The sequence below is a fragment of the Triticum urartu genome, chromosome 7A (assembly GCF_056163025.1).
Source record: "Triticum urartu cultivar PI428250 chromosome 7A, HENAU_Tu73, whole genome shotgun sequence".
Taxonomy (NCBI): Eukaryota; Viridiplantae; Streptophyta; class Magnoliopsida; order Poales; family Poaceae; genus Triticum; species Triticum urartu.
In genome coordinates this window covers 586,518,892-586,539,837 of record NC_141879.1, presented here as the reverse complement: position 1 = coordinate 586,539,837, position 20,946 = coordinate 586,518,892, and the positions used below count along the sequence as shown (strand labels likewise).

Here is a 20,946-nt window from a genome sequence, read left to right as displayed (position 1 = left end):
TGCAAGTTCCCTCAACAATAATAACATAATTGGATCACATAACTATACCTCAACATGCAACAAAGAGTCACTCCAAAGTCACTAATAGCGGAGAATAAACGAAGAGATTGTGGTAGGGTACGAAACCACCTCAAAGTTATCCTTTCTGATCGATCTATTCAAGAGTCCGTAGTAAAATAACATGAAGCTAGAATAACACCTTAAGACACAAATCAACCAAAACCCTAATGTCACCTAGATACTCCATTGTCACCTCAAGTATCCGTGGGTATGATTATACGATATGCATCACACAATCTCAGATTCATCTATTCAAACCAACACAAAGTACTTCAAAGAGTGCCCCAAATTTTCTACCGGAGAGTCAAGACGAAAACGTGTGCCAACCCCTATGCATAGGTTCATGGGCGGAACCCGCAAGTTGATCACCAAAACATACATCAAGTGGATCAATAGAATACCCCATTGTCACCACGGGTATCCCACGCAAGACATACATCAAGTGTTCTCAAATCCTTAAAGACTCAATCCGATAAGATAACTTCAAAGGGAAAACTCAATCCATTACAAGAGAGTAGAGGGGGAGAAACATCATAAGATCCAACTATAATAGCAAAGCTCGCGATACATCAAGATCGTACCACCTCAAGAACACGAGAGAGAGAGAGAGAGAGAGAGATCAAACACATAGCTATTGGTACATACCCTCAGCCCCGAGGGAGAACTACTCCCTCCTCGTCATGGAGAACGCCGGGATGATGAAGATGGCCATCGGAGCGGGATTCCCCCCTCCGGTAGGGTGCCGGAACGGGTCTAGATTGGTTTTCGGTGGCTACGGAGGCTTCTGGTGGCGGAACTCCCGATCTATTGTGCTCCCCGAAGTTTTTAGGGTATATGGGTATATATAGGAGGAAGAAGTACGTCGGTGGACCTCCGGATTGTCCACGAGGCAGGGGGGCGCGCCCAGGGGGGTGGGCACACCCCCCACCCCCGTGGGCAGCCCGAGACTCTCTTGGTCCATCTCCGATACTCCGTGGGCTTCTTCTGGTCCAAAAATAAGTTCCGTGAAGTTTCAGGTCAACCGGACTCCATTTGATTTTCCTTTTCTGCGATACTCTAAAATAAGGAAAAAAACAGAAACTGGCACTGGGCTCTGGGTTAATAGGTTAGTCCCAAAAATAATATAAAAGTGTATAATAAAGCCCATAAACATCCAAAACAGATAATATAATAGCATGGAACAATCAAAAATTATAGATACGTTGGAGACGTATCACAACTTTACTCTGCCAGACATTCTTAACGTCATCAGCAGCATCTGTAGCAGGCCTGGCACCCAGCGGTGCTTCCAGGACGTAATTCTTCTATGCAGCAATGAGGATAATCCTCAAGTTACGGACCGAGTCTGTGTAATTGCTACCATCATCTTTCAACTTTGCTTTCTCAAGGAACGCATTAAAATTCAACGGAACAACAGCACGGGCCATCTATCTACAACAACATAGATAAGCAAAATACTATCAGGTACTAAGTTCATGATAAATTTAAGTTCAATTAATCATATTACTTAAGAACTCCCACTTCGATAGACATCCCTCTAATCATCTAAGTGATCACGTGATCCATATCAACTAAACCATAACCGATCATCATGTGAAATAGAGTAGTTTTCAATGGTGAACATCACTATGTTGATCATATCTACTATATGATTCATGCTCGACCTTTCAGTCTCAGTATTTCGAGGCCATATCTGCATATGCTAGGCTCGTCAAGTTTAACCCGAGTATTCTGCGTGTGCAAAACTGGCTTGCACCCGATGTAGATGGACGTAGAGCTTATCACACCCGATCATCATGTGGTGTCTCGGCACGATGAACTTTGGCAACGGTGCATACTCAGGGAGAACATTTTTATCTTGAAATTTAGTGAGAGATCATCTTATAATGCTACCGTCAAACAAAGCAAAATAAGATGCATAAAGGATAAACATCACATGCAATCAATATAAGTGATATGATATGGCCATCATCATCCTGTGCTTGTGATCTCCATCTCCGAAGCACCGTCATGATCATCATCGTCACCGGCACAACACCTTGATCTCCATCGTAGCATCTTTGTCGTCTCACCAACTATTGCTTCTACGACTATCGCTGCCGCTTAGTGAGAAAGTAAAGCAATTACAGGGCGATTGCATTGCATACAATAAAGCGACAACCATATGGCTCCTGCCAGTTGCCGATAACTTCGTTACAAAACATGATCATCTCATACAATAAATATAGCATTATGTCTTGACCATATCACATCACAACATGCCCTGCAAAAACAAGTTAGATGTCCTGTACTTTGTTGTTGCAAGTTTTACGTGGCTGCTACGGGCTGAGCAAGAACCGTTCTTACCTACGCATCAAAACCACAACGATAGTTTGTCAAGTTAGTGCTGTTTTAACCTTCTCAAGGACCAGGCGTGGCCACACTCGGTTCAACTAAAGTTGGAGAAACTGACAGTCGCCAGCCACCTGTGTGCAAAGCACGTCAGTAGAACCAGTCTCGCGTAAGCGTACGCGTAATGTCGGTCTGGGCCGCTTCATCCAACAATACCGTCGAACCAAAGTATGACATGCTGGTAAGCAGTATGACTTGTATCGCCCACAACTCACTTGTGTTCTACTCGTGCATATAACATCTACGCATAAAACCTGTCTCAGATGCCACTGTTGGGGAACGTAGTAATCTCAAAAAAATTCCTACGCACACGCAGGATCATGGTGATGCATAGCAACGAGAGGGGAGAGTGTTGTCCACTTACTCTCGTAGACCGTTAAGCGGAAGCGTTATGACAACGTGGTTGATGTAGTCGTACGTCTTCACGATCGATCGATCCTCAGTACCGAATGTACGACACCTCCGCGTTCAGCACACGTTCAGCTCGGTGACGTCCCACGAACTCACGATCCAGTAGAGCTCGGGGAAGAGTTTCGTCAGCACGACGGCGTGGTGACGATATTGATGAAGCTACCGTGAAAGGGCTTCGCCTAAGCACCGCTACAGTATGACCGAGGTGGATTATGGTGGAAGGGGGGCACCGCACACGGCTGGGAGAGATCTTCGTGATCAACTTGTGTGTCTAGAGGTGCCCCCTGCCCCTGTATATAAAGGAGCAAGGGGAAGGCTGACCGACCCTTGTTGGTGCACCAGGAGGAGGAATCCTCCTCCTAGTAGGAGTAGGATTCCCCTCTTCCCTACTCCTACTACACTACTAGGGAAAACCTTATACACAGAATCTTACCAGCAGCGCGGCCTAAAATAGGGCGCTACTGCTACTTATTAGTAGCGCGACAAACACAACGCGTTGCTGGTATGACATAGTAGTAGAACGGGGACAAAAAACCTGCGCTGCTACTAAATGATTTCCACCCTACCCCCTCAACAGAAAATAGTAATAGCGTGGGTATAAGATCTGCGCTACTACTAGATGGATAGTTGTAGCGCAGGTGGGACACACCACGCTGCTGCTATGCCACCAACCGTACTCCACGTTCTCGCCGTCCACCCGGCCATGTTTATCAAAAAAAAAGTTCCACCCAAACCTCGATCCAGATCCCCTCCACCGCCAGCCTCCTATCCTCTCCCAATCCACGAGTGTGTGCAGCCCCGAGCGCTGCAGCCGGCCAGCCAGGCCTCCGCACGACCGCCGCCACCGCCACCGCCACCCTCGCCCCTCCCCTCACCAGAAGACGACGAGAAGAGAATAGGTCAGGCATCGGCTCTCAGTCCCAGATCCGCCAAGGGCTTGGACCTAGAACTCCATGTCCATGGCCGAGGGCCTGGACCTGGAGATCCACATCCATGGCCGAGGGCTAGGACCTGGAGCTCCACCTCCATGGCGTTGGCTGCATCTCCCCAATTGCGAGCTCGTGTGCCTGGACAGGACCTCCATCCATCCGTCTGCTTCTGCTCCGCTCGGCCGACGACGCCATGGCCGCCAGGGTACTCTCTCGATCTGCTTCCCTTTCCTTTTTTTCCTTCCCTCATGCGTAGCCTCTTTGGTTTCCCTACAGTGCACAGACGCAGACGCACACACACAGCAGCGTTGCTGACTTGTTGCGTGAGGCAGCAGGCAAGGTGAGGTGAGGCAGGAGATGACTACCCCAAGCGCCTACAAGCCCTCCTTCCTCCACAACAATGAACAGGTCCACCGGTACCCACCTTCTTCTGATCCCCAATCTAATTTCTCTTCCTCTCTTGCAAAGAAAGGACAAATTTGATACTGTACCCGCCACTGTCGAGTCTCACATCCCATATAAATTCATCTTCTCATCTATCTCAGTGGTGAATTACTACTATTATTATACATGCCGTCCAGTAGGTAAATTTGACTTTTTGGCCCAAAGTACGTACTGTAGATCTGAAAGTACACTTCTCCAATTCTTCTTATTTAAATGTGGCCAACTTGTTCAAAGCAGAGTTGATTTGAATGAATCATTAGGTTCAATCCATTTTATTTGTTGCAGATAACGGATTGTAAACAATTTTGAGTTGCCCACAAGAGAAATAGAGGTTTGGAGTGACAATTGAAGCCGTCACAAACCGAAACTACCACAGGTTGCATGTGAAAATCCACCTTATGCATATATTCATTTATTTTTTAACTTACTATGAAGAAAAACTCGAATATGAAAAATCCACCTTCATTTTAATATTCTTCACAATATTGGATCATAGTTCACTCTTCATTCTATAGTTGTTTTCTTCATGCTATTTAAATTACATATTGTAGTAAACTGAAAGATGATCTTGTCTGGTCCTTGAATAAAATTTCCTAGGCCTATGCGCCATTGGACGGGGGCCATCCTCCTATTCTAAAAAAATGCGTAGTTGGACTAGGTTTCTTTTTGTTCAGTTAGAATCTTGATGTTTTGTTTCCCTATAAGTTAGCTAACTTTCCTTTTCTTGATGAAATTGTCAGGAGTGATGCTTTCTTCATATGTAATTCTATCAAAGATATGTTGGATGTTCATGCAGAGCCATGGACCATTCTATTCTTTGTGACCCCGGCGACGGAGGCTGCTAGGACGGAGTCGATGGCTCCGGCCAGCGAATGGAAGGCAGATGGTGAGTGGGTCACTGTATTCGGGTGAGGAAACCATGATGCTCTTCTTTACTTGTTTTTTGAGGAAGCTGTAGCATCCCGCATGCGCATGGTAGATTCAGTTGTCCAAGTGGGTAGTATCTTGATTTCCACTGGACATGCTGCCATGGAGCTGAAAACAATTGATGCTTTGCATAGGTTCATGGCCCTGCCATGTGCTTGCTCATGTCTATGTCCATGAGCAGCAAAATCAATCATTTAGTAGCATATCGTTCTTAGACCTTAGTACTTGCCCTAGAAACTGGATATACCAGACTCTATAGTGCTAGTGCACTTTCTTTTTTGTTAAGTTTGTACACCCTGCCTGAGAAAACAGTAGCCGTCACTTAGCTTTTTGTTGGGTGCCTTATATAGGATGCACTTCCTCTGTTACCGGATGACATCCACTAGGTTGATGATCCTAAACAGCCTGGGAGAGTGAATGCTTCAATGCTCATCACATATGTGTATGTAGAGTCTGGACTACTTCATAATCTGTTTTCACCATTTGTACTACTAGATAAGCAGTAATTCTGAACATCTTTGTAGCTTGCAAAAACCAGATTGCAAGTAATTCTGAACATCTTTGTAGCTTGCAAGAACATACTTGAAATCAGTTGACACATGACCCCCGCAGCAGAAGGCACTGATTAATGCTAATGATTTAGTAACTACAAATTTCTGTATTTTTCTTTACCTTGTCCTGCCCAGCATTGTATTCTATTTGTCTGCGAAGACTGAACATGTTGCCAAACATTGCGGTGCAAAGTAAACACATCACCCTGCCTGATGTCGTACTATATATAGCGAATAACCTAACAAGAAATCTGCTAACACACAAAGTAATTTAGTCCACATATGCATTTCTGTGTTTCTTTTGACTTTATGTTTTTCTATGCATTTGCCAAATCTATATATTTAGTTTGAATAGGCAGTGAGGAATTAAGCATATATTTTCGGCATGAGCCCCTTTAAATTGCTAGATGAGAAGGAATCTTAACTTAATGGGTCTTGTGAATTGTAATATACTATTTAGTTTAACTGATGCAATTTCCGTACTAACAAGTTTTCACTTTCCTGATGTGGGTGCAAGGGTGATCGACGCTGACTAGCGCGGCCCAGTGGGCGTTGTGCTCTTCAACCATTTGGAGGCGGACTTTGCCGTGAAGCACGGTGGCCACGTCGAACAGACGATCGTCCAGGTGATTTTGACACCGGAGGTCTTCGAGGTGGAGGTCCTCGATTCCACCGTCCGAGGGAGTGAGGATTCGGGTACATTGGCGTCTAAACTCTGAGCCTTGGTAGATACATCTAGAGAAGCGATCTGTTTAGGTTGGTGGTGGACCACTACGGGAGGTACTTCGATGATGGTTGTGTGTCTGATGTTAAATGGAATCTTGAGATGGTTCTATGACGTTGTTTTGGTTTGCAGTGGATGTATTACTATTCATGAATACTACATCTAACTTTTTTTTAATTCATAAATTGTTAGTAGTAGCGTGGGGTAAAAGTGAGCGCTACTACTAGTTAGCTTAGTAGTAGCCTGGGTGTTAGCTTAGTAGTAGCGCGGGTGCACCTGCGCTACTACTAATCATTTAGTAGTAGCGTAGGTTTAACCCACGCTACTACTAACTATTAGCTGTAGCGCGATACTAGTAGCACGGGTACCCGCGCTGCTAGTAGCCATTTTACCCGCGCTACTAGTAGCCTTTTCCCTAGTAGTGCTAGGAGGGGGAAAGGCAGGGAGAGAAAGAGAAGGAAAGGGGGCGCCCCCCTCTCCTAGTCCAATTTGGACCAGAGGGGGCGCGCTGCCAGCCCTTGTCCGGCCCCTCTCTCTTTCCCTTATGGCCCAACAAGGCCCAATAGCCTTCGGGGGGGTTTCGGTAACCCCTTCGGTACTCCGGTAAAATCCTGATTCTACCCGTAACACTTTCGATGTCCAAATGTAGGCTTCCAATATATCAATCTTCATGTCTCGATCATTTAGAGACTCCTCATCATGTCCGTGATCATATCCGGGACTCCGAACTACCTTCAGTACATCAAAACATATAAACTCATAAAACCGATCGTCACAGAACTTTAAGTGTGCGGACCCTACAGGTTCGAGAACTATGTAGACATGACCGAGACATGTCTCCGGTCAATAACCAATAGCGGAACCTGGATGCTCATATTGGTTCCTACATATTCTACGAAGATCTTTATCGGTCAAACCGCATAACACTATACGTTGTTCTTTTTGTCATCGGTATGTTCTTTGTCCGAGATTTGATCGTGGGTATCCCAATACCTAGTTCAATCTCGTTACCGGCAAGTCTCTTTACTCGTTCTGTAACACACTATCCCGCAACTAACTCATTAGAGTTGCATTGCTTGCAAGGCTTATAATGATGTGCTTTACCGAGAGGGCCTTGAGATACCTCTCCGATAATCAGAGTGACAAATCATAATATTGATCTATGCCAACTCAACAAGTACCATCGGAGACACCTGTAGATCACCTTTATAATCACCTAGTTACGTTGTGACGTTTGGTAGCACACAAAGTGTTCCTCCGGTATTCGGGAGTTGCATAATCTCATAGTCATAAGAACATGTATAAGTCATGAAGAAAGCAATAGCAGTAAACAAACGATCAAGTGCTAAGCTAACGGAATGGGTCAAGTCAATCACATCATTCTCCTACTGATGTGATCCCATTGATAAAATAACAACTCATGTCTATGGTTAGGAAACTTAACCATCTTCGATCAATAAACTAGTCAAATAGAGGCACACTAGTGACACTATGTTTGTCTATGTATTCACACATGTATTATGTTTCCGGTTAATACAATTCTAGCATGAATAATAAAAATTTATCATGAAATAATAAAATAAATAATAACTTTATTATTGCCTCTAGGGCATATTTCCTTCAGAGCCCTCCCTCACTCTGACAGCCCCGATGGCCGAACGTTTCCCCGGCGATGAGGCGGCGGCCAACGGCTTCGGCCGCCGCTCGCTCCGCGAACAGGAGTCGTGGCTCCTATTCAAGGTCAACATCCCGGCGCCACCGGACATGCGCGTCGGGCCGACGAGGTGGGGGCTCAGCGACGGGGGAGTGCCCGTTCCCCCGTTGCCCGACGTCGTGGCACGCGCCCCCTACTTCGCCGCCGAGGTAGAGCTCGTGCGCGCCTCCCTCACCGACGAGCAGCTCGCCCTCCGCCAGTACGCCGCCGACAACCACGCGACGTGGGCGGCATACTTCGAGCGCCGTCAGAGCAGATGCTGGCGTCCACCAACGGGGCGCCGGTGGTGGGCGACACGAAGAACAGCAAGGGACGCCGCGTGTGGTGGGGCGTCACCGGTCCCACGCTCGAGGGCGTGCTGACGCACCTTGAGGGCGGCAACAACCCGCCGCTGGCATACCCCCCGGCGGCCGCCCCGGCCCACCGCCGACACGCCGGGCAATGGATGCCCAGGTGGTCCGGCTCCTCCTCGTCTTCCTCCTCGCACTCCTCCTCACGGCCTTCTTGCCACTCCTCCGGCTCTCCGGTGCTGCTTGGCATCAAGGCCGAGCCCGCGAGGGGGGAGGGGACGCCGCTCGGCCGGCGCACTCGCAGCGCCGGCATCATCATCAACGAGGGCGGCCGGCGCGCCTCCTCCGCGCTTCGTCAAGCCAAAGACGGAGCCGGGGCTCGCGCCGGTGAAAACGGAGCCGGGTCTCCCCGCCGTGAAGACGGAACACGACGACGTGGAGCTCGACGATGAGGCGGCCCTGGAATGGACACGCAAGAAATTCCTGAAGATGAAGGGGGAGCGCCAGTGCGCCACCCTGCGGCGCTTCGAGCAGCGCCGTCGGGGCCGCGACAAAGGAGGAGTCGTCGTCCTCGACGACAGCGACGACGACGACGCGCCGCCGCCGCCACCAATCCGCCTTGGCGACGCCGGGCAGGGGTCTACCAGGGACGGTCGTGTTAAGGAGGAGAAGGCCGCCGCCGACGACGGCGACGAGGATGGCGGCGACGACGGCGACTACTCCGCGTTCAGCGAGTTCTTTTTTAGTTTTCTTTGCTATGTACCGCGAAACATGTCTAATATATGCCAAAGTTTGCCGAAATTTGGACGTATTTAGCCGAACTTCATCGATCGTTATTTTTTCCAAAAAATTTAGACATGTCTGGAGCGGCCCTGAGACCGGCGACTGGGGACCAACTCACCCCAGGTCGTTTTTTCGCCGGCTAGTCCTCAGGCGGCGATTTTAGGCACCGTGGGAGCGCCTCAAAAAGCCACTGTAGCGATCCCCAACTCAGCTCTCACACAGGCGACAGCGCGGCGGGGCACGCCCGCTACGTCCGTACTTCGCCGGCCGCTGTCCACAGTTGCCCACCCAGCGAGGCAGCGAGCCTCCTCCTTCTCCGGCCTCTCTCTGCCGTCGACGCCTCGGCCTCGCCCGTCCCCCGCCCGCCATCTCTCATCTGCTGAGCCGTCAATCTTACGGAACGAGCGGTCGCAGCTGCTCCGGTCGCCGGCTAGATCTGCAGCGCCATCCCTCCACCCGCTCACCACCGTGATCTACCTGCCGTCACCGGTCCTCTCCCTCTGCCGCACCTCCGATTGAGGTGGAGTTCAACAGTGAGCACTTGTCCCTCCACTCTTTTCCCATAAGATTGTAGTCCTTCCAGTATTGTTCTTTGAAGAAAACCTTTGTATCGATCACGTGCTGTGTTGGTTCAGAAATTGAGCTTGTTTGTTGAATACCGTGCTGTCTGAACATTGTATGACGTCTCTCAAATCGACAGTGCGTAATTCGGGTGAAGGATTTTTGTTTTGGTTGGTTAAGTGAAGTTCAGAACTGGTGAGTGCTGACACTACTATCTCATTGAGGTCAAGGAATCTTTGTGTTTGGCGCTGTGATCTACTGGGGAGAAGGCATTTTCCATTCACCATCTTTAGGCAGGCAGGAAGGGCCATGACCAGTTATTGTTGCGATTTCTTGCAAAAACAGTTCACTAATTTTCAATTGTTGGAAGCATCACGCTGGTGAATGGAAAATTAAACGCTCAAGTTCGTATGCTACTCAGAGATGTTTAGTTTCTTATAGCCTGGAATAGTGGTTCTGTATGTTGCCGTGGTAGGAGGGAGTGCTGAAATGTTTTGGCTATCATTCCACTTGATTGGCTTGTCTAAGGGTGAAACCGGATCGGCTCGGGCCGTCACGGTTTGTACAGATTGATGCGCACAGATGGTTCTTGTGTCTGCAGTTGGAGTGGGTGCGCCGGCGACGGTCTGCCCTTCCATGTTTTGGGTCTGCCTGTTTCTTGCTTCGTCACTGTGGCCGTCCGAGTGTGCCTCCCTTTGCCTTCTCATGCTCGTGCCCCTTTCTCGTCTTTCTCAGAGGATGGACCGTTGATATTCATTCTGTCAACTTCCATCCCCTGTCCTCCCACCTTGCCGGTCGATTGTGGTCACCCGGTCTCCTGTTTTGCTCTCTGGCTGGTCATCTTGGCCTTCTGCCAAACTCACCGGTCACCGCATGGCCTTCTGCTGCTGCTGCCTACCAGTTTTCTGGACAGCCATCCGTTCATGATTCCCAAAATAGCCATGCCTGATCTGAACCGCTTCTCTGAATTGGTAAGCGCTCAGATAATAAGAGTTGTTACCATGGCCACATTATTGACCCTAGTGCAGTGCAAGGCTTATTCTCTCATAGTATTGATGAAGTATGGATCCTTTCTCTTATAGTATTGTAATTTGGATATAGGTCTGATCAGTGCAAGTATATTGTTTCAGGACAAGAATTTGCTAGATTGCCTCTTTGGCATTGGTTTATTTTGCATTTATATTGTTCGCCTTACCATGATATTTAAAGTGCAACAATATTTAAAGTAGAATTTTTGGGCCTCCGAATGTCATATGCATACACATCCAGTATGGATGGAAAAGTAAGTCAGGCTACCAAAAGAAATAACAACATTTACAGTGTTAAGTTAAGAAAATGTCATAATCACCAACTTACGGTGGCAATATTTTACCACCAATATAAAAAACTTAGCCAGTTGCCTCTCCAGAGTTTAGATAAAAAAAATGTCCAGAGAGAAAATCTCTTTCCAGAGTAGTTTTGGTTGAAGCCGTAGGTGCAGAAATGACATATGTTAATTATATGAGCCTTTACATAATCTGGTACATGGAAATTTGCTGTGTTAGATCCTAGAGTCTAATTAACACACTTAACGAATATGTGCTCTTCAGATATTTTATAGTGCTAAACTTCTAGGGCTGGAGCAGATTTTAGATTGGCCTGCATTATCTCTTTTTTGTTCAGGATATGTTATTTCTTGACTGTATTTTTTATTCTTGTGATTTACTGGTTTGGACCATGAATGGTCGTTTTATGGAGTGTAAACTGTGAAGAAGCGCTTAGGATCTAGGTTTATGTATGTTTCTTGGGCTAACTACTTCACTCATTTCTTTTCTATAGGAATGAGAGAATTTTCACCCGTGTTCAGTTGAAGTTCGAGATTTCATGATGTATTAGTACTTACTAATCTGGCAAAGGTAATGCTGGCACAACGTTTCTTTACCATTTGTTTCGTTTTTCCGGTTTATGATCATAAAATATTTCTTTTTCAACGGGATCACCTGTTGATTAATTAACCACTGGGCTTGCACTTACTATTTCTTTACCATTTGTTTCGTTTTTCCGGTCTTAAGATCATAAAATGTATACCTGGCCAAACCTCGGGCCGGGCCGGGCCTAGCCAAGCCCGAGGCAAAAAACCCAGGCCCGAGCCCGGCCCAGCCATCAGGCCTGGTTTTTAGGCCCAATCCCGGCCAGGACACATAAAAGCCCGGCGGGCCTCGGGCCGGGCCCCTTCAGGAAATCACAAAAACGACGGGCCCGGCAGTCTCCCTGCGTCGCCCCTGGGTCAGAAGAACTAGTGCGGATTGTACTCCTTTTGCTGAACTCAGCTTTGTAATAACTGGACTTGATATTTTGCTGAACCTGTTCTGAGAGGCTTCTTTTAATTAAAAAAAGGATATTATAGAACTGAATTGGACATGTTGTACTGCTTTTCGACAGTAGACCTCAACATGGAACCTCTCAGCATTTGGAGTCCTTGGCTTCGGACCAAAGAAGCTCTCAGATTCAAGATATGGAAAATGGTTGCTGGTATTTCTGATCCTACCATATGTCCATCGGCTATGTAATGCTTTTCAACGAAAATTCTACTTGTGCCACACATGAAATCTATCAGTATCCTGCCATCGTGATGGTACGTGGTGGTGTTTGTACGTTCCTCTTTCCTTTCTTTCGCTTCGTCTGTCCCTCGCGCACCTACAAGTTGGACCAACCTTGCACTGCGCTAGGGCAACCCCACCTCTCGTCGAATTGCACTGCCACCCGTCTTCTGTGCTTCCTCCGCTCCACGCACTGCACTATCCTATCATCTCCATCCTAACATGTGCCGTCGCCCACCGCCAGTCAAGGCCGCCGCCGATGTGCACTACTGCAGTTGATCGACGGCGCTGCCACGGGCAGAGATCTACGGCGTCCTCTTCCGGATTTGTCCCACTTTAACCCTGGCCGTCTATGGCACATCCCTAGGCGTCCCTTTCCTCCTCGGACGTGCGCTCTGCGTGCTCCATTCCTGAGCCTCCCTCTCTTCCATGGCAAGCGGGCAACATCGATTCTGGATCTGGAGATGTTGGTCGTCGTTTTATTGGTTTGGGATGAGTTTAGCTGTGTTTTCTCTTGTTTAGATCGAGCATCCCATGTCCCTCTGCTCTGGACACCATGTTCATACCCTTGCGTCCGCGTCATGTGTTGTATCACACCTTGTACTCGCTCTAACTCCTATCAATGAAATGATGTGCAAGCTTTGTCGTATTCACGAAAAAAAATCAAACGGGACTATACCATAAACATGAGCAGGCTATAGAACAAATTTCTTGACTAACTTCTAGAGGGTACACATTTGCTACCGGAAAATCACCACTGGTTTGGGCATTGTTCATTTGTTGCTCTTAGCGTGAAACATTTATTTAGATTTTTTCACAAATAATATGGAACTGTGGGAATTAATTACATCGTTACATTTCCTTACGTTTGGGCATTATTGTTTGTCGCTTACTAGCAGACAACAAAACATCTCACGAGGGCACGCCGTCCCGCCTCACTTTTCCCTTCCGATTTCGCGAGACTATATTTTGTACTCCCTTTGTAAAGAAATTTGAGAGCGTTTATGTCAGTACTTTAGTGATCTAAGTACTTTTATATTTCTTGACGGAGGGAGTACTAACTTACTGTATAAAGCAGTAAGCCTAAACGAGAGGCATGAAAAATTCAGGTACATGAGAATCGTGTAGATCGAGTCCAGGATCATGCATGGCAGTAGTTCCCCGCTCGAGGTCATACACATACAACGCCTTGTCCTCGTACGTCAGAAAGTATATGCGGTTCCCCTTTCCCAGGCCAGCAACCCGACGGGCATCAAACGACGCCCCGTAACGGCGGGTGCAATCGACGAGGAACACGGCGCCGCCCAGCGTGTCCGCTCTCAGCCAAGCTCCCGTCGAGAGATCCAGCTTGCGCACCACGATCTGCGTCACTCTTCGTTCAGACAGTACCGGGTGGCAGAATATCAGGCTGAAGAGCTCGCCGTTGCTCTCGACGACGAGATCACACCACATGGTATACCCCGTGGGTTTTATTATTCTACTACTATGTTCCAACAGGTCGTGCGTCGTGAACGTTGGGTTGGGAGAAAACTCGAGCGTCACAATTCCGTTGGCGTTGTATGAGCAGAATTTTTCACCAGCCCGTTGCAAGGCAATTGTCCATCAAGCTATGGTGACCATGCGCGTGCCTGAGCCATCGGCTGCCTCCTGGTACTGGACGGCAGTAGTAGAAGACGCTGTTGTCACGGTCTAGTAGGAGCACGACGCAGTCTGCGTCTGCGTCAGACGGCCTCCGCGAGAGCAGGCACCTGCCGTCTCCTATGCCGTCAAGGAGACTGTCTTGGTCGACGTGGAGGTGAATTCTCTTGAAGCTAGACGGATTCCATAGGAAGGTGTCGCGCGATTCGAGATGCAGCATCAGCAGCCAGCCTTGTGGTGTCACCCAGTAGCGGTGGCCTGCGAGGCCGGCGGCTCTCCTGGACCTGCTCAGCAGCTTCCTCTTGGGTATGCTGTACAAGAAGATGGTGTCATCGTCGTCGTCGGACTGGCCACCACCGCGGTCGAATAGCAGAAGCGGCGCAAGGCTTGGATCCAGCGGCACCGGCGACATATCGTTGTCACCTCCGGGTACCCTGCTGTTCGCCGTGTGGCAGTGCGAGTCCTCCAGCTGGTCCGTGAACGCATCCGCACCCCGTCGCACCATGGCCGCGGCGTCGCTCCGAAAAGCGCTTTTGTTGCCAAAAAAAGGTCCTTGTCGTGCCCTCCTTTTTCTTTTCTCTTCGTACGTGTTACAATCTGATGCCGTATCTTTGTATATATACACAGCCGAACCAACCGATCAAACTAGACCATGCCATACACGGACTCTACTTTGCTAATCTAATTTCAAACTGGTACTCCTACTCCGACGCTATCTTGACTAGGTCACGATAAAAAAATCGGACACTACTCGGACGCTATCTTGACTAGGACACGACAAAGACCTATTATTAAGTAGCAAGCGCCAAGCGCGCCGCTAGTTCCACGGTGCGCGATTTTCTGGTCCACAGCTTACCTCAATCATCATCAACCACGTACGAGATGGAGCCGGCGACATCGCAAGAAGGGGACTGCTGGTCGTCTCTCCCGGCGGACCTGCTCGTGCTGATTCTGAAACGTCTGCGGTGGTCGAGCCATCCCAGCTTCGCCCTGGTGTGCAAGCGATGGCGCTCCGCCGTGTCGCCCTTCTACCCGGCGTGGATAACCCCGCTCCTGCTCAGCTCCTCCAACGTCGGAACCAACAACGTCCGCTACTACAGCCCCTATTATCACAAGAATTTCGAGGTTGCCGACAACGCCTTGCCGGGCGCCAAGATCGGCTGCGCCGCCGGGCAGCACCTGGCGCTGTTCCTGGACGACCACCGAATCCTCGACCTCCAACTCACGAGCGGCGCCGCCCACGAGCTGCCGCCGATTGACGAGGCGTTCAATGCCAGGTACGACTTCCTCGTCTACGACGGCGAGCAGACGATGTACGCCGTTGACCCCAAGTACGGCAAGGTGCAGATCGCCCGTGCAATCAAAAACAACGTCGGCGGGTGGGGTGATTGGGCAAATACGGAGTTTTATCTCGACGAGCCACAGATCATGGCTTCCCCGGACTGCAACCCGGTCCTCCACGGCGGCGCCATGTACATCCTAGGAGAAGACGGGCGGCTGGGCGTGTACGACGAGGAAGGGCACGTTCAAAGCTTCCAGGTTCTCGAGAAGCCCCTGAGCTTCGGGTCCGACGAACGCGAAGAAAAGTACCTCGTCGAGGATGACCGGGGCGAGCTAATGGCCGTTCTGTTCAGCCCACGTCGTCAAGCTCGACAAGCGCGCGATGGAGTGGAAGAAGGTTGAGAGCCTTGAGGGAAGAGCCTTGTTCACCGGCACGCGCACGACGATGGTGAAGAAGACCGACCTCAAGTGCATGCAGAACAAGATTTTCATTCCGAGACTACACGACTGGCCCGAGACTGTCCATGTTGATATCGTTGAGCGAGACGGTGAACTCGCCTTCCTGCCGAAAGAAGGATGCGCAGGTGTTAAGACTGGCAGTTGTGGCACGGGCATATGGTCTCACCAACTGGGACAACACCAAGAAGCAAGCGGGTATTGGGGGACAGAGAGACTAGACTATAGTATCTGGGTTGATTTCGATGGTGCTACTTGACTTCGCCATTGGGCATTTTGACCGGGCGAATGTAACAGCTAACAGGAAAGAACATGTTGACTGCCCTCGGCCCTACATAGAGGCAATTGACAATTTTCTTTTGAATAGTTTGGATTGCTTAGAGTAAATTGCACAAAACCATCACTTTGAGGGCAAGGTTTGTGAAAACCACCATAATACATTTTTTTTTTTGCAGAAAACACCGTGTCTTCAGTAATCTTTTTGCAGAAAGCACTGATCGGCGGATTAGGCTCAGATAAGTGCGATTATGACAGATGGGGCTTTTTTTTGCCTACGTGGCGTTAATTTTTGTTCATGTTTGATTTAATCTAAATTTATAAAGTAGCCCATGCAATTTTACACATACAGCCCTCCCTCACTTCTTCTCCAACTCTCTCCCCTCTCTGCAAAATCAGAACAGAGCTTGGCCTCCCACCGCCACCCGCTGCCACATGCCTTCCCCCAGCGCCCAGCACTCCCAACCGCCCTCAAGCACTTGGCCGCCCGCCGTCGCTCGGGATCCCACCGCCGGACGCCGCCGCTCGCTGCTACTGGTGGTGCTTGCTGCCGGAATGCGGGTACGTGCCTTGCATCGGCGAGGCAGGGTCGACGGCGGCTCAACGCCGGCATCTTCTGCGGTGAGCAAGATCCAGCCATTCTGATGCTCACCGGTGTAGGATCCGTCTGGGGCCGTCAGAGCCGTGGTCGGACCAACGCGAGAGGACGACGACTGGGCCGAGCCCGATCTAGATCTTAGCGACGACTAGGTGAGCCCCTGCACCGTGCACATCATCCCGCTGCATCGGCGGCCCTGGTAGCTGCTGGAGCTCCGCCTTGCCTGCACGAGTGGGCCGCTCTGAAGGAGATGCCGAGCACATCTCCATTTACGAGCGCGCCTTCCAATGTTGACCGGTGGATCCTCCCATGGCGCTGCAACAGAGCAAGCCTCCCTGACATCTTCGGCCGCCCGTGACGATGCCGGAAGCTTCTCTTGAGCAGCGTCGCGTCCTCCCTCAGATGCGGCAGCGCGCCACCATCGTGCCCCCCATGGCCGCTGCGTCTCCTCGTGCGGACTACGCGCTCACCTCAGCCAGCCGCTCCGCTGCCCTCTGTCATTAGCTAGAAGACGAAAAGGGGGGTAGAGAGGAACACAAAGAACAGGAGGGGTGTATGTGTAAAACAGTGGGGACTGCTTCGTAAATTTAGACTAAAATTGAACAGGCATGAAAAATCACGCCATGTAGGCAAAAAATGGGTCCCATCTGTCATAAATGCGATCAACAGAGCCAAATCCGCCGATCAGTGAATTTTGCAAAAACATTACTGAAGACATGGTGTTTTCTGAAAAAAAAATGTATTATAGTGTTTTCTGCAAACTTAGCTTTCAAAGTGGTGGTTTCCTGCAATTTACTCGATTGCTTACCATATGTGTCACGTGGTACTAGAGGTAGTTGACATTTGGTATCATATATACGTAGAATCTGAAATGTCATCATTGAGCTACATACATTTTGAGCAGCTAAACCGAGTAGGAGTTCAACTAGGTGTGGCTCGAGTTAAGACTAACGACCCGTCTCGCAGTAAACTACAGAAAAGACCACAATTTGGGCTGAAGTTATCAATGCTTAATGAAAAAATCACCAGAAAACATGCATTTCGGTTGGGGTGTTTGATGACTTTTGCACAATTGTGATGTTTTTCTTTTTCTTTTTTTGCAATTTACTCTTCGGCTGGGGATGCTCTTAACTGGGCATCGTACCGAAAACCATGACCGCAACAGCTGAATTCGGTCTGACCGTACCAAGCTTTGAGAGTGCGCCTGAATTAGGTCTGCACCTGAATGTACGAAAGTTTTGATTTACATACGACATATGAAACTAGATTTTCGTTCAAACCTATTAGATCGATCGACTACAATTCATTCAAACAACCTCCAACATATATAATGGCTTTAACGAAGCACTATTTCCAAGCTTAATTAAGCGACGATGGGTTTGGGCGGCAACTCCTTGGCGGCGAGGAAGTGCGCGAAGAGCTGGCTGGCCTGCACGGGGGTGACGGTGGGCACCATGTGGCCGGCGCCGCGGACGGTGACGAAGGTGAGGCCGTCGTAGTCCACCTGGAAGCCGCCGACCTGGTCGCTGGTGAACCACGCCCTCCACTGCTTGAGGGTCCTGAGGCCGAGCTTGCGCAGCGCGTGGCGGGTGGACGAAACGGGCACGCGGCCGTCCGTGTCGCCGCTGTACACCCACACGCGGAGGCCGGCGTCGACCATCCTCTTGATCACCGGCAGCGTGGACGCCGGCGAGTCCTGCCAGTGCTGGAACAGCGGGTCGCTGCACGCGGACCAGGCGTAGGGGATGCTCCCGGTGGCGTTGGCGTGCAGCGCGTGCTGCACGTCCCGGCGGTTCAGGTACGCGGCGGCGTAGTTGTCCAGGCACGGGCCGTAGCTGTTGTAGCGCGGCCGCAGGGGCCTGCCGTTGTCGGACCGGTGGAGGCGGCGCGGCAGCTGGCCCGCCGTGCCGGCAGGGTTGGCGGTGCAGGCGGGGGTGTAGAGGCTGTAGAGGTCGATGTGGTCGAAGGCCCCGTAGAAGCCGTTCAAGGCGCGGTCGCAGGCGGGGTTGCTGGCGGGGTTGTGGCCCGTCGAGGAGAAGTCGCTGCTGTTGCCGGCCTGGTCGAACCTGCAGTGCTTGTTGATGTCGTCGTAGAGCTCGTCGGAGATGACGGCGTGGTCCCACGCGTAGTCCAGCATGCCGCGGTCGTCCGACGCCTCGTCAATCGCCGCGTTGCCGATCTGGGACAACTAGAGGTTAACATCATCGACGACAAGGTAGATAGCAACATCTAACAGCAAATCAACAGAATTGATTGCGCACCATGAATCCCTTGAAATTGATGCGCCTGCTCTTGTGCACCTTCTTGTTCTGCTCCACGATCTTCTCGGCGAGATTGGGGACGTAGTGCCCTACCAAATATAGAAGATTGATTAGATTTTCCCTACTATTACCTAGTTAATGTGGTACCATAATCACGAGATTGATCGACGGGTAGTGGCAGTACTCACCGGCATAGCTCTCTCCGGCGATGTAGAAATCGTGGCCCTTGAACTGCGGGAACCTCTCGAACCAGTTGACGAGGAACGTGTACGCGTCATGAGCTGATTCATTCACAAACGCATCCACTCGAACGAGTAAGTCAATCACTCAGAGAGAAACTAGAAAAGTATGCATGGGTTGGGTACTTGGGTCATGCATGGATGGATACGTACTAGCGAGCTCGTCGCCGAATCTCTCGAGATCGGCGGTGGTGTTCGTGTAGGAGAATCCGACGCCGGCAGGCTGCTCCAAGAAGAGCAGATTTGCCTCTGCAGTTGCACACATACAAGAAAATTAACAACTAAAGATGAGCTATTTAACTGTAATTACCAAAGTTGACGGCGCTGTGAGTTTGTGAACGAGCTGTTTGGCAGTACGTACCTTTGTTCCATGCGTTGGGGTTGAGCCGGAGCTCAGGGGTGCCCTTCTGGATAAGCAAGGGGCCAATCTCCTCCAGCGCTCCGTACCCAAGCGACGAGCATCCGGGCCCTGCATGCATGCAATAACATTTTTGACTCTAGAACGACCAACGATAGGACTCAGATCAGTCGAGTCGAGTCGATGCTCATGGTGGTGCGTACCTCCGTTGAGCCAGAGGACGAGCGGCTTCTTGGCGACGTCGTGGGTGGCCTCGAAGAACCAGTAGAAGAGGGCGCGGCCGTGCGTCTCGTTCACCGTCACGTACCCGGCGAACTGCCGGACGCCCAGCCCCGCCGGCTGCCCCGGCAGCGCCTCCACCAGGTCCGCCTCCTGCCTGTCGAACACCTCCGCAAACCCGTGGTGGTGGTGGTGGTGGTGGCTGTGGTGCCTCGCCGCCGCCACGGTCGTCGTCGTGGACACGAGCGCGACCGCCAGCAGGAGGACGACCGCCGCCGCCCTCGACATCGTCATGGCGGCTACTCGACGTACGTAGATCGGTCGACCAAAGCCGCTTGTGAACTGCTACGTGGTACTCTGCTCTGCGGGTATTCCTCCTCGAGGCATCCGTATATATATGACAGCAGATTGAAAGTTTTCCATATCGGATTTCGGCTGTGTTTGGATGGAAATCAAATCTCTCGCAGGGAAAGAGATGGAAATCAAATCAGCTCGTAGCTGGCCGTTGCGATGCAGGATTTGGTTTGTCTGGTAATTCGTTATTAGTCCGGCATCTATTACTGTACTTACATCAGCATTGCTGCTTGCTACGTATCTGGACGGATTAAAACGCGGCCAGACTACTGGTTCCAGGAATCCAGCTGCTGCTATGCACGCACGCACGCATCTGGACGGATTAAAACGCGACGCGGCCAGTCTGTTGAAAAAGGATCCAGCTTGCTAATTTCATGCAATCGATTCCATTGTATGTACTGTCGGGTTTTGTTACGAATTTTGGTCACGGGCTTGTTGTTGCACGTTGATGATTGATTGGTTCGGTGCCGAGACAGTACCTCACATATATGCTCCTATATGGTAAAGCAGTGCTGTACGTACGTAGGTGCCGTGCCACGTGTATCTCTACAAATACGGTCGAGTTAGTCGGTCTAGACCATGACACAATAGGCCAGTACACAAAAGTACACCATCAGGTACATCGAATCCTCATCAAACGTATGGCAATTACTCGCTGCAGCGTGGTAATTATTTTGAAAAAGAATTGCACTACTCCCTCCGTCCGAAAAAGCTTCTCCGGACGAAGGGAGTACATAACAATTTTTCAGTTTTGAACGTGGCATACATAAGCATGGCGATTTTATCAGTTTTCGCAGGGCAATTCTGATCGTTATATTTTTAGTGTTAAAAATCTGCAACATTTAGAGCATCTCCAATATATGTATTTAACATCACCTAAAAGTAGTAGACGTAAAATTTAC

At 49.9% G+C, this 20,946-nt stretch overlaps 2 protein-coding genes and 1 long non-coding RNA gene across 4 annotated transcripts; 2 read left to right on the top strand and 1 right to left on the bottom strand.

The window, feature by feature from the left end:
- Nucleotides 1-9,381: 9,381 nt before the first annotated feature.
- On the top strand, nt 9,382-12,178 carry LOC125521088 (uncharacterized). The gene is made up of 3 exons (XR_007289006.2): nt 9,382-9,757; nt 11,604-11,680; nt 11,837-12,178. It is a non-coding gene; the product is annotated as an uncharacterized LOC125521088 (long non-coding RNA).
- Nucleotides 12,179-14,884: 2,706 nt separating this feature from the next.
- On the top strand, nt 14,885-15,995 carry LOC147960560 (uncharacterized). The gene has a single exon (XM_087533411.1). The coding sequence runs from the start codon at nt 14,885-14,887 to the stop codon at nt 15,683-15,685; it is 801 nt and encodes a 266-aa protein (XP_087389537.1). The 3' UTR covers nt 15,686-15,995.
- Nucleotides 15,996-17,804: 1,809 nt separating this feature from the next.
- LOC125522760 (serine carboxypeptidase-like 34) lies at nt 17,805-20,048 on the bottom strand. Of its 2 annotated transcripts, none has more exons than XM_048687792.2 (6): nt 19,675-20,048; nt 19,475-19,582; nt 19,267-19,362; nt 19,063-19,155; nt 18,875-18,963; nt 17,805-18,792 (listed from the first exon to the last, which is right to left on the bottom strand). In XM_048687792.2, the coding sequence occupies exons 1-6, from the start codon at nt 19,982-19,984 to the stop codon at nt 17,977-17,979; spliced, it is 1,512 nt and encodes a 503-aa protein (XP_048543749.1). In that variant the 5' UTR covers nt 19,985-20,048; the 3' UTR covers nt 17,805-17,976. The 2 variants fall into 2 exon arrangements, with proteins under 2 accessions (XP_048543749.1, XP_087391664.1); XM_087535538.1 differs by having other exon boundaries at nt 19,063-19,127; nt 19,270-19,360.
- Nucleotides 20,049-20,946: the final 898 nt, after the last annotated feature.

Coding starts and splice junctions, on each gene's coding strand:
- LOC147960560 (XM_087533411.1), top strand. CDS start 14,885: ATGGAGCCGGCGACATCGCAAGAAGGGGACTGCTGGTCGTCTCTCCCG.
- LOC125522760 (XM_048687792.2), bottom strand. CDS start 19,984: ATGACGATGTCGAGGGCGGCGGCGGTCGTCCTCCTGCTGGCGGTCGCG. Junction 19,583..19,674: donor CGTCCTCTGGCTCAACGGAG/GTACGCACCACC, acceptor GCATGCATGCAG/GGCCCGGATGCTCGTCGCTT. Junction 19,363..19,474: donor CCCCAACGCATGGAACAAAG/GTACGTACTGCC, acceptor GTGCAACTGCAG/AGGCAAATCTGCTCTTCTTG.